The 14,337-nt window shown below is 35.0% G+C and overlaps 1 protein-coding gene across 1 annotated transcript in view; it reads right to left on the reverse strand.

Annotated features, from left to right (window-relative positions):
- Window positions 1-14,337, reverse strand: part of CPNE8 (copine 8) — a 227,183-nt gene that overhangs the window by 187,457 nt on the left and 25,389 nt on the right. The window contains exons 2-3 of the mRNA XM_060657941.3: window positions 8,826-8,866; window positions 6,776-6,822 (exon numbers count right to left, since the gene is read on the reverse strand). Of these exons, the coding sequence (XP_060513924.1) occupies window positions 6,776-6,822; window positions 8,826-8,866 (88 nt within the window). The remainder of the gene's footprint in view (window positions 1-6,775; window positions 6,823-8,825; window positions 8,867-14,337) is intronic.

Genomic DNA, 14,337 nt, shown 5'->3' on the forward strand with positions numbered 1-14,337 from the left:
AACATAGATGAAATCTGAGGATATTATGCTAAGTGAAATAAGTCAGTCAGAGAAAGACAAATACTACATGATCTCACTTATATGTGGAATCTAAAAGAAGCAAAGCTCATAGAAACAGAACAGACTAGTGGTTGCCAGGGGTGGTGGGAATAGGCAAAAGTGGTCAAAGAGTACAAACTTCCAGTTATAAGATGAGTAAGTTCTGAAAATGTAACATATACATAGTGATGATATAAAGTTAACAAAACTATTTTGTAAATTTGAAACCTGCTAAGAGTCCATTTTTAAAGTTCTTACCATAACACACACACACAAATATATATAATGGGATGTGATATATGTATGTGTTAACTTGCCTTATTTTGATAATCATTTTACAATATAAGCAAATATCAAATTATTACATTGTACACTCTAAACTTATATAATGTTATATGTCCATTATATCTTAATAAAGCTGGAAAAATAAAAAATAAATGGCAGGAAAAAAATAACTCAAGACAAAAATTATTCTACTAATTCTTCAACTAATAATCAATCAGCAAAGTTCTATCAAAGTATGATTCTTATTCAATGGGTCATAGAATACTCATAGAGTTAATCGACTTTCCCTGAGCCTTATAAAGAATGGACCACTTATATTAAGCCACAGCTTTTAGTTATCTGTAACCAGGAATATTTGTCAATCTACTTTACGTCCTTTTCTAAACTGAAAAATTTCAAGGCCCAAAGGTCTCTTTCCAACACTGGTGTAGCTGACCTTGGGAATTCAAATGAGTGTATAGGGTATCTTCCTGAGGGGCACACAAAATATTTTTGCTAAAATAATAATGCCATAATATTGACTATATACACCATCGAAGATACTGGTACTACAAAATTCTTTAAACTGTATGCCATGCAAGTGTTCTTGTAAAAGAACCTCACATGTCTTCCATTACAATCCCCTCAAGCAATCACAGTGAAGAAGTCATGACATATACCACAAGAATCCTTCAAATGCCAATGAGAAGAGTACAATGTCTGCAGATTGAATGCTCAACAGTATATTGTCCTTAAGATCTTTTTAAAAAAAGAGAAAAGAAGACTAAACAAAACAGAATGTTCAGTTGCTCTGCAGCGTGAATCCAAGAGCAAAGGTGGTGTCAGTAGCCATACAGGACCCTCAGGGGCTTAGCCATAGTGCATGCCTAAAGATTGTAGGGAGCTGCCAGTCCTATATCAATAACCTTAGATCGTTCAGTCTAATATTTTTTATAGAACAAAAAGGAGAGGATGAAACTTGTATCCCCTAAGCTTCAAGAGTAAATATGTTTTCAATGGATGCTGTAATTCACATTCCAAAGTATATAGTTAAAGTTATGATCAGGAGCTGAAGAACAAGCACTCATGACTAGGTAGTGTACCACATAAATGTTCTCACATGAAAAATGTGACCTTTACACCCAATGATCTACAGGGGTTGTTCCAATTCATAAGTTCTGAAACCATGAGAGTTGAGTGTGTGCCTACGTTTGAGGGTATCCTCAAAATTATCCTTTTAACAAATATTAACTGAGCACCTTGTAAGAACAAAGCCCTATCCTAAATGCTATTGTGCAAGAGGTTGACCTTTAAGGAGCACTGAGTTAAGAAGTGAAGCTGAGATTCCAAAGACAGTATGTTCACAAAAAACAAAAACAAAAACAAAACAATGATATTTGTTGAATGATATAAAGAAGAAGGTGACAAGGACCGTGAGAAACATACAGAAATTACAGAATTTCAAAGGGGCAAGGTAGAAATTCTAGTTGTGAAGTTTAGAAAAGTCAAATAGGTAAAGTATCATTTAAGCTGGGCTATGAGCAATATCCTCATCCTTTCTGAATATGTTTGTGTGTTCATATATTATACATATATTATTCAGTATGGAGATAAATACATGTTAAAATAGCTCAAAGTCAGAGGAATGGTTCAGAAGCAGAGACAATGTCAAATTACAGTAATCAACCTGTGGCAGTAGATTTGCCTCCAAACTGTGATCGCTGTGGATTATAAAAACTTCAGCTTGCTTTCTTTTATCACATACAAACTTAGAGAATCTGAAACCAACTCTATAATTTTAAATATTTAAAAGTAATTCACGGGGGTACCTGAATGGCTCACTCAGTTAAGCATAGGACTCTGGATTCCCGTTCAGGTCATGATTTCATGGTTCTTGAGATTGAGCCCCTTGTCAGGTTTGGCATCAACAGCATGGAACCTGCTTGAGATTCTCTCTCTCTCTCTCTCTCTCTCTCTCTTTCTCTCTCTCTCTCTCCCTGCCCCCAAAGTAAATAAATATATAAAGTCTAAAAAAAAAAAAGAATGTTACAAAAAAAGGTAATTCACAAAATAGATTACCTATGGATAACTAAAATTTAACTCAAAGAAGTTAGTTGCAACATTTTCAGAACCTCTCAAAGTTAAGTGTGCATCCTCAGGGATAACACTTTGCAGTTTCCACTTGCCACCAAGAGGTTTTCATATTTTCATAATTCATGGCACTTAAGTATCATTTCTAGCTCCAAAACTGTTATGCACTGAAATATAATTTTAGTTTTAAAAGATCAATTACTTCAAGAGCTTTTGATAATTCATAGTCATTAGAATTTATATAAGATATGCAGGTAATTCTAATAGTGTCAGATATAATTTTTAAATTGCAGATTTCAACTACAGATCAATTTTAAATATTTTTTTCCATCTCTTTATTTGGAGCATTTATTTCAACATATTTTAAGCTCCTTTTTTTATTAATCCTTGCTATCTAAAGATAATTCATCCCAGAACATAAAATCATATAGCTAATTACTATGTATTTTTCCAGAATATAACTAAATTCAAATACAAACACAACTGCTATATTACGACACAGTTGTGATACCTAAATCAGTATATTGATAGTATAGATATACTAAAGTTGCTGGTAGAATTCTACCATATTTTACATGCTCCTTGAGGCAGAAATACTATCTATTTAAAAATCTTACCCACCATTGCAACCACATAACAGGCACTTAAAAATATGTCAAATTGATAAATGGGTGGATGGATTTAAAGTTATTAATAAAGTATCTATAATATTGTTTTGCTTATCTGATTCCAAATATCTTGAGTGTAGTTACCACGGTGATTTTTGCTGTCATCTTGTAAAATAATGTTCAATACTTGAAAGATGATTGGAAGAACTGATAAAATGACTAGAAAACTCTTTTGAACCCTACAGTCTCATAAAAAAGCAGACTAGTTAGGAAATTAGTACTGAGACCAATTTCATTCCTGGTGAATTAGTCCAGCCCGTTTGACTACTTCCAGATATAGGACATCCACTCTAGTGCCAGCATACAGTTCTAGGAACTGTGGCTACAGTTCCACTATATCCACATACATTCCACCGTGGGATACTCTTAAGTGTTAAAAACGTCTTCCTCACATTCGATTAAATAATGTCTGTCTCTCCATCTTTGAGCCAAATTTTTTTTGTTTCCTCCTTGTTTGTTTCAACATCAAGTAAGTGTACTCCCATTTTCTAAATGAAAATACATTAAGATTTTAAAGACATTTATTATGAATAGTCAGAGTCTTTGCATTTTTTAGATTAAACATTCCTTTATTCCTATGGCATAGCCTCTATCCCTTTCTTCAAGATGGTAACCCTCCTAAAATACATAGTTGGCATTTTGGGGGTCTCAAATGGAGGACTGAGAAGTAACACTCCAGATTTGCTCCCACCAGAGCAAAATACAATAGAATCTGATTGAATCACATGAAATTGCCAACACTCGACCGTTTTTGACATGCAAAAATGACAATCTCATGTAGTTCAACATAACAGCATTATCTTCTTTGATGCAAGCGCTGCACATCCATCACCGCATCCTCAGATTGCATTAGCCTTTTAGCAGCTGCGTAACACCACTGCTTCATATTAGGTTTGAGGCCAAGTAAATCCCACAGGTCATTTTCCCATCAACAGCTGGGCTTGTGCAATGAATTCTACAGAATTTTATAATGCAGGAATTTACTGACCTGCCCCTTACTAGTTTTGTTACCCTTATAAAAGTTTTTTTGATCTCTTAGAGTCCCCATGTATCCTTAATCATATAACGTTTACTATGTGCCAGACACTGTTATCAGTGGTTCACATTTGATCCTCTGAACCACCATATGCTAGAATCTCTACCATTTCCCACATCACAGATTAAGAAACAAGGGAGGTCAAGTGCACTTCCTTAGCCACTATATCACACTGGCTCTCAAAATAAGGAAACTGTCTTTCTCACATGGTTTTGTGGAGATTTAATAATATACATAATGTATTTAATTCCTTCACACCTTTCCTTTATCCAGCAAGTTCAATTAGCTGTTAAATACAATGGATTTTAGCTCCTAAATGCTTGTCTCCTGCATCTGGCACTTCCTTTCTACTGTTCCAGACTATTCTCCAGTTTTTAACACTTAATTCTTCTTAAATGCTGTCTATTGAAACTGCCTCTTAACTGCTTTCTCTTCATCTTCCTCCATCTGCTCCTATCCACACTAGATAATTCTGGGTCCTACTTCTCATCACTTTTGCAATTTCTACTTTTTCTTATGCCCCCTTTGAGTATTGTTCCCTCTTACTAACTCTTTTTACTCCTTCAAGGAGAAAAAATAAACAAGAACAATAGTGTTTTCTGTTTTATTTTATTATTATGGTTATTTTCCGTAAATAGTAGACCTTTTTCCTATTTGTCTTTCATTCAGAGTCAAGCTTAAATAAGAATAAAACCCAAAAATCAATTTCTAGAATTTCCTTCCATCAATAAAACCAGAATGTGAATGTTGGGATCAGATAAGGATTCTGCAAAGCAAGGTGATCTAATAGCAAGGGCTCTGGAGCCAGATGACCTGGGTTGAAACCCCTATTCCAGTATTTATAAGTGGGTAGACTTCATAATATCAATTAAGCTTTCTGTGCTTTAGTTTCCTCATGTGTAAAATAAGAATTATAATAGTCTCTACCTCTTAAGGTTATTGTACAAACTAAATTAGTCAATATATCTAAACAACTTAGAATATTAGTCATTATTATTATGAAAGATCTTATAAAGTAAGAAAGAAATTCATATCTCATTGTGTAGGCAACAGAAAAGCCTCTTCACTAGGGATCTGTATTGGCCCAGATGCCTGGTCCCATACCTTTTGAAGGTTTATCTCAGTTCCTTTATTGGCCCCTCCAGTAATGTTATTTTCTGAACACTCCTAGTAAGTGCTTACCCCCAGCTAGCCTGACTCTTATGGTCAGTCAGCAGTTCCACTGGATGGCCCCAGGCCTTTGAGAAAGGGAACTCTAGACTGAATGACAAGAGACAGCATATCTCTTAGGAAAATAATCACAGGAAAAATAAGAGGAATGAGAGAGAAGCATGTACTCACGAGAATGTTGTAACAGAGAAGACTAAGATAACATAGGTCTGAATGAATGAAGGACGCGGTTCATTTGAGATTTTTTTTTTGATTAAAGAGAATTCACACCACTGGATAACTGATAAACAAGAAAGGTGTGGGAGGAAAAGTCAAGAGTGACTGCAAAAATTGCAGTTTGATATTTTGGCTGGTGATGCCATTAGCTATACGTGGAGCAAAGAGGCAGTGGCCGTAAGGTAAAGCTGATGAATTTACATTTGTATAAATAGACTTTGAGAAAAATATCACATGGAAATGTCTAGCAACAATTAAATATGAGAAACTGGTGCTCACTATCCCACTGACCCATTATCAGTAGGGGCAATTTTTGAATTGGTTTATTCTGCCAGTTTTGAGAATAAATTACAATGACCTATTCTTATCCTCTATCTCACAGTTGAGACACGCTGGTAAAATGGCTGGCCGCAAAGCAATCTATGGCAACAAATAGCACAGATCTCACTAGGGAAATCTCACCAGAAACTGTAACCTCATTAAAACAATGCGCTAACTTCCTGGGATAACCAGCAACTACAAGCAGATAGAAATGCCTTTTATTTTAATATGCACCCCCTCTCTTCCAGTGATCATCCTTCCATTTGAAAGGAGAGATACTCTAGAATATAAATTAACTAAAATAATTCTGCCTCCTTGTTTTTATTTCATTAAACAAAGTAGGTCTGCATTAGGAAACTGAGTTTCTACCTCATTTTCAAACAATAAGTTACTAACTGGCAAAAAGAAGGTGATAGTTAATATCAAGCTCCACACTTAAAATCCTTTAAAGTAATATTTTATAAAATCAGCAGTTGAGTTCTAAAAGTGAGACTTAAATCCAGACTTCAATTATGTAAGGATTGCAACTATTAAATTTACTTTAGACAGAGACAAGTTTCAAGGCTAGACTATTCGGTAAGAAGGCCATAAATCAGGCAAACATTGAGGATTATTAAAAACAAAACACGGGGTGCCTTGATGGCTCAGTTGGTTGAGTCTCCACCTCTCGGTTTCAGCTCAGGTCATGATCCCATGGGATCAAGACTCGCACAGGGCTCTGATGCTCTCTCACATGAGCAGGGCTCATGCTCTCTCTCTTGCTCTCCAAAATAAAACACACACACACACACACACACACACACACACACACACACACACACAAAGATGACTTTCATAAATTAAAAAAATCCAATCTTTGGGTTGAAGAACACTTAAAATAACTAAAATCAAGACAGTATCACCTTGACCAAATTTTAACTTATACCACATTTTCCAGTACAATGATTTTAAAAAATTTTTTAATTCTTACCTCTCTCCATTCTTTATTTCCAACTCCTTGTACATATAAGACACAAACTATAAAAGATGAAAAAATAAATGTATAAATGTCTTTTTATAAATACAACATATGAATGTATACAATTTTTTTTCCAGCTGTCCGAAAGCTACATCAAAATAATTTCTGAGGGTCCCTGGGTGGCTCAGTCAGTTAAGTGTCTGACTCTTGATTTCGTCTCGGGTCATGACCTCACAGTCGTGAGATGGAGACATGAGTCAGGCTCATCTCTGAGCACGGAGCCTGCTTTAGATTCTCTACCTCTCAGGGCACCTGGGTGGTTCAATCGGTTGGTTGAGTGACTAACTTCAGCTCAGGTCATGATCTCGCGGTTCATGGGTTCAAGCCCCGTGTTGGGCTCTGTACCGACAGCTCAAAGCCTGGAGCCTGCTTCAGATTCTATGTCTCCCTCTGTCTCTGCCCCACCCCCATTCACGTTCTGTCTGTCTCTCTCTCAAAAATAAACATTAAAAAAAATTTAGAAAAAAAAGATTATCTCTCTCCTTCTGCTCCCCACCCCTGCTTGCTTGCTTGCTCTCAAAAAAAAAAAAAAAAAAAAACAAAAACAAAAACAAAAAAATTCCTAATTGCTAGCCTTCTTCTTATAAGAAACTTGCTAGTAAAACATCAAATGATAAAAACTACCTAAAAAAATAAAATAAGTGAAATGAAATGAAATGAAAACTATATCAGATCTTTAGAACCTGACATGCATAGATCTAGGCACAAAAACATGTAATAATTATTTGCTAATGTTTTCATCTACATTATTCTACGCATATACATAAATCTTTAAACTACAGTTTAACAGTTTGAAATATTTCGTTATGTTACTAGACATAAGGCAAGCTCTTCCTACAATACCTATAATGCTCAATGTCATCACAAGAAGGACAATCTAGAGCATATCACAGTCAACATATGACATTTACAACTCCCACCCTCAATATTTGTAAACTGGTCAGAAAGCCTGTCAACCATGAAAGGAAGTCACAAAAAGAGAAATGAAGTGTTTGGGGTAAAGATTAAGGGATAAAAAAATTCCCAGTCATTTGTCAAGTGAGCCCTGGGAATTTTTAATACCCACAAATTATAATGCTTTTTCCCCAATGAGTACCTCAAGAATTCTAACATCTTACAAAACCTTCCACCTGTAATTAATCCACATTGGCCCACATATTTGTAGAGATGAAGAGGTGCAGGATATTAATTTGTAACTACTACAAGATTTGGAAACACTTGTTAATGTGCACATTACTGCAGCTGCTTTCTAATTTAAACTATCTTTTTCATTTGACAAGTTATCTCCAGTTTTTCAATATATGTAATTAGGAATCAAAAAATTCAGCACATCCATGGTTAAACCTGCCTTTGCATACTCCTTTTATTTACAAAAAAAAAAAAAGGAGGAGGAGGAGGAGGAAGAGTCTTACTCTGGGGCTAAATCACTTAAAATTATGGTCCATTATGGTCGCCTTTCAAATATAATTTCTACCATATGGCAATACCATGAGGTTTCAATTTCAAAGTGAACTGTCTCCCATTGTATCTTTGTCTTATTCTCAAAGTGCTAAGCAACTCCCTGTCTTTAGCCAGACTACTGCCCAGGTACATGAGATGCAGGGCTTGAGACTATCCCACTTCGTGCTGTCTGCGCTTTAAAACAAATATTTAAACAAGAACTGTATTTAAGATAAAAAGGGGAGGGGACCCCCCCCCCCGTGGCCCAGTCAGTTGAGTATATGACTCTTGACTTGGGCTCCGGTCAAGATCTCACTGCTCCCTAGGATAGAGCCTCCCATTTGGCTCCACCCTAACAGGGCGGAGCCTGCTTGGGATTTCCTCTCTCCCTCTCTCTTTCCCTCCACTGCTAGTGCTTGTGCTCTCTCCTCTCTCAAAATTAATAAACTTAAAAAAATTAAATTAAAAAATAAACAAGAACTATAAGTTTCATACAAATTTTGCAAAATCAAGTAAGAAAAATAAGTAGACTGTTTCAAAAAAGCAAGTAAAAGATACTTACTTGGATCAGATTTGGAGAATGTGTCTCTGTCAAGGAGATTTCTGTTGAATAAAAGAAAATGTTAAATGAATATAAGGCCAAAACATTTACATAAATACATAAATGTATATAAATATGTAACCTTTATATAGATTATATATGTAATACATATAGAGTATATATTGTAATATATAGGTCTTTGATATACGTTATATACACATTATATATGTATATTATGTATACACGTATGACTAAATAAAAATTCACCAAAGATCTCGTTATACTTATTCAAAATGAACATCACTGAAGTTCAGGAAGCCAGGGTGAGGGAGGCCTATTTGTTCAGTCTTGTACTACAGCTGGTTGATATCAAAAACGTTCCACATTCTTATATTAAAATCTCTTTGAGAAACTTAACTATTGGAGCACCTGGGTGGCTCAGTCGGTTGAGCATCCAAGTTCGGCTCAGGCCATGATCTCATGGTTCATGAGTTCGAGCCCCACATGGGGCTGTCTGCTGTCAGTGCAGAGCCTGTTTCGGATCCTCTGTCCCCCTCTCTTTCTCTGCCCCTCCCCTGCTCATGCTCTCTCTCTCAAAAATAAATAAAACATTAAAAAAAAGAAAGAAATTTAACTATATCAAGTTTCCTTTTATCCCTTCATTAATCAGTATACAGATGGTCAGAAATGTTTCCTGAATTGAACTGTGAGCTGTTACTGATGAAAAATTGTTTTGGATTCAGAGCACATGATCACATTAGTTCACACAATTAGAAGGTGACAGGGAAGCACCATCTATTGACATTTCTGTGACATCAATTCTGAGGAATTTTACACTGCTATTGTGGTTTGGGAATTCAAGATGAACATACAGATCTTGCCTGAAGATTTTTTCAGTAGAATAAAACGTTCAAAAGGTAGAAGAGGCCATCATTAGCATCTACTGGTTCTTATTTACAGATATTTCTGTATCTAAACCAGAATAAAAATGGAAAATCAGTAACTGTGAAGGTCTCAGTTCCTCTGGTACTGGGGTATCCTGTTACCTTCAATGACAGTAATGCTGTCATTTATGCTCATAACAATATGCTCATAACAATAACCCTGAGTAATCAAAAAAAGTTAACTCGGTGTGCCCTGATTAATAAGGCAATTAGAAAAATTTCCATCTAGGGACACCTGGGTGATTCAGTCAATTAAGCATCTGACTACCGCTCAGATCGTGAACTCACAGTTGGTGAGTTCAAGCCCTTCATTGGGTTCTTTGTTGTCAGAGCAGAGCTCACGTCAAAGTCTCCGTCCCCCTCTCTCCCTGTCCCTCTCCCACTTGCTCTCTCTCTCTCTCTCTCAAAAATAAACTTTGATAAAAAAGAAAAGTTTCCATCAAAACCATATTTTTTCCTAAAACGTAGTAATTTGAAGCTATATCCTTGCATGAAAAATGTGGCTATCTAGAATGATTTAAAGGTTCCAAAGTTAAATTTCATATTCATCTTTTATTAATGGGTAATAATTTGTAATCATTAATTACATTTTTATTCTTAATACTTATACTAAAAATCTCATATTTACAAACTGTCTTATTCCTCCACTCAGGACTGCTACTCATGTGCATATATCTGTGCTGCCCATGGTATTTGAAAGGCCTATTTTAATATCAATGTTATCCTTTGATATTATCCAATGATATCCTTTCTTATTTCAGGTTCTCAAAAGTTACTGCATCCATAGAATCACTGTACAAAGAGAAAATTAAAACAGTCAACAGAACAATGCAGCACAGACCAAAATAAATGACATTATGTCTTGAAATGTTCCTAAAAGGAAGAGAAAATATCAGATATATTTATATTTGGAATTAAGTCAGCTTCAAAGAACCACTAGTCGAAAATCAAATTAAAATAATCCTCTGTATCCTAAGCAGACATAGTGACTCCAGCAATGGTTAGCAAACAGTAAATTAAAGCATTTTCATTTGAAAAATTACTGTGATACATATTTACAAAGGTGCTTCTCCACTTAAGTGGAAGTTCTTCAGCCCTTCCCATATGTCTAGCTTTTCACTCATTAGTGTCCTTAAAAATGTAATTTAGCTCTTCCTTTCAGAGTTCATAAAAATGTAGGAGAGAAGATAGTGCAAAATATTGCAATGTGGTTGGGACTCAAAAACTACGTTATACACATATTTAAAAGAAAATAATGTGATTTCCATGCTTTAAAAAAAACCCTACAGTTTCTTTAAAAAAAAAAAAAAAACTACAGTTTTTAGCCCCAAATATACAATAATGGATTTCTATCAATAATAAAGACAAATATTTTAAAACATAGATTCTAGAGGTCACATGGTTTCTTCTAACCATTACGGTCCATATTACACATGGTAAGGCCAAAAATAAAGAAATAAAAAAATCTTAGGTTCAATATATGATGAGAAATAAAACTCCATAATCTCATCATAAATTAGCCCCTGAAATTTGCAATTTGACTTTCCCATTGCTGTTTGACAATAAATTTCATTAATAAAATTCAAACATGTATGAATTTAAAAGTTCAGAAAAGGCAAATATTCTTAAATAGTATATATACTGTAAAAGGCCAGCAATTACCAAAATGCATCACAAAGTTTGGTTTGATGATAGGAATGAAGGTTTTTACCTTTTCAACATCCTATTAAAAATAAAGCACATTCACATTAAGTAAAATAAGAGGTGTTATTGCAAAGGCTGTTTTATAAAAAAGAAGCTAAGCTGAGGCTCGGAGGCACTGAATAAATGAATAAGAGTACACACAGCCTGGGACTGACTAATCCAAAGGAGTCAACCCTTCTGTATCTCTGAACTGGATTTCTCTGTTCTTTACAAAATGCCACAGTGTCTGGAGAAGTCCAAAAGAAACAACTTATTTTCCTATGAGGGTTGGGAAATCTGGAAGGTCTCCCATTACATCTGCTGGTTGAGCCACTGGAGTATAAAATAAAATAAATTCCTGTCCATAGACCAATATGAAAAGTGACCCTGACTACAGAATAGAGACATTAGGATAAGAGGCCAAACATACCCGCATTTATTCATAGAAAAATGTCCTAGTTTTCTATATGAGGCACTATAAGAAACAACACACACACACACACACACACACACACACACACCACTCATTAACATTTATATGGGAAAGTTACTCTTCCCTCCATGGGGTTGTCATTTGCTTGAGTCAGGATACCCATCCCTTTATGCCTATAATTTTATAATGTGATGTTGCATTTCAATAGAGTAAAAATCCTGAATGTATCTTTCTAGTCTGTAAATCTAGATGTAGCCAAAACAAGAAAGAGAGCAAAGTCCTGAAAATAAATTATTGAAAAATACAGTATATAAGAAAACTTACCTGAAGAAATAACCCAATCAAAATTATAATCCACGAATTGCCTGAGTTGTTCTAGTAACCATTCATTCTCAAATTTCAATTAAAATGCCTGGACTTAAAAGAGTACAATTGAAACAGCATCACTAAAACTGAGGCCCAATTAATTAAACTCTAACCTGCATGAAGAAATACTAGGTTAATGGAAGAGGTGTATTTTGCATGAAACCTGAAATAGGAGAACAGATAAGCAAGAATTTAGTAACACCTTTCCAGGACCATCCAGGAGAAAGGCTTCCCTGACTCCCCCTTAACTATTCAATCCTCATAGGTACTGATCCCTTGTAACAGTGACTGATACATCAAGCTACCCCCCTTGATGACAAATCAACTCCTTCTATAACCCTGCCTTCTCTGATTTTATGCCCAAGTCACCTTCCAATTGTAAGATAGTTCTCATATCATTATTAGCACAGAACTATACTGAGTGACCAACATGAAAATTACAATTTTTTTTGATCATTGTAGTTTCTATTCTTTTTTTTTTTATTTTTTTGAGAGAGAGAGAGAGAGAGAGAGAACACAGACCAGCACGAGAGAGGGGCCAAGGGAGAGAAAGAATCCCAAGCAGGCTCCATGATCAGTGCAGAGCCCCATGCAGAGCTTGATCTCACCACCATGGGATTATGACCTGAACAGAAATAAAGGGTTAGATGCTCAACCGACTCAGACACCCATGCACCCCTGTAGTTTTTATTATTAATTATCATTCCAAGACCCATACTGAACAGCTGACTAGTCCCTTAAAACGACCTCTCAGGCTTGTCTTTTTCTCACTGGAAAACAGTAATTTTCTTAAAGCTTCAGGACAATTCTGCAAGTGTTTTTCAAGCAAATACTCTATGCCCAAGACCTAATTAAACACTACCAAAGATAGAATAAATATTAAAGACATGTTCCTTTATTTGAAGAAACCTGAACTGTGCTAGGTAGACAAATTCACAGAAATAACTAATTAGCAACATTGGACGGTATAGAAAATAACAGTAGATTATGGGGAGAAGGAACAGTAACCTAAAAACAGTCAAATTGACTAAGATACAACATCAAAACAAATCACGTACAATGGTTAGCTTTTATCCTATATTTTTAAAAATATACTAGTGGGAAAAAACAATTTATAGGTATGTCTACGTAATTAAAACCTTAAAAAATGAACATCTTGAACTACCTTATTTGTAAAAAGTTAGGGGTACCTGAGCGGCTCAGCTGGTTAAGCATCTGACTCTTGATTTTGGCTCAGGTCATGATCTCATGATTTGTGGGATTAAGACCAGCATCTGGATCTTTGCTGACAGCCTGGAGCCTCTTGGGATTCTGTCTCTCCCTCTCTCTCTGCCCCTTCTTCCCCGCTCACACATGCTCACGCCCTCTCTCTATAAATAAATAAATATTTAAAATAATAATAATAAAATAAAATAAATAAAAAGTTCAAGTATCCATCTCTGTTATATATAATTTGGCTTTATGAGTGGATTATTAAAACTTCTAATACTTCATATGTACAGTGATCATAGAATAACACGATCAATTAAGATAAAGTGATCTGTAAGCAAGTTAACCTAAAAGCTGTAGGCATGCTGCTCATTCTTTCCCACTCAGTAAATGAAATCACCTGATAAATATTCTTTTTGATTTAAAATTCTTTAAAAGGGAAACATATCATCATTCTAACACAAATGCAATTTGGACAAGAAAATCTACTCTATATATGTTATGAATTTTAAAGTTAACAGTTTCACTGTAGAAACAATTTTGCTATTTGTGACCTTCTAAAGTGCTAATTTAACAAAACACACAACATAGTTGTTTTAGGGACTAAATCTTCAAATTGAAGATATGAAGTGAGCTCCAAAAGTACAGCTACTTGTGGTCAACAAAGTTTACACATAAAGGGTTATACTGCTATACATGATTGGAATTGATCTACTTATTTTTTAATTAAAACAAAAATATAGTTTATGAATAGAGCCAAATAAGATACTGTTCTATTTAATTTTCCATAGGAGCAAAAATATAAGCTATAAACAAACAGGGTCCACCTTAAATTTTCCACATGTGGACAGAGAACCACATCTCTGAATCATACAATCTCTCCTGAAAAATTGTTTTG

This window comes from Panthera onca, chromosome B4 (assembly GCF_046562875.1).
Source record: "Panthera onca isolate mPanOnc1 chromosome B4, mPanOnc1 haplotype 2, whole genome shotgun sequence".
Lineage (NCBI taxonomy): Eukaryota > Metazoa > Chordata > Mammalia > Carnivora > Felidae > Panthera > Panthera onca.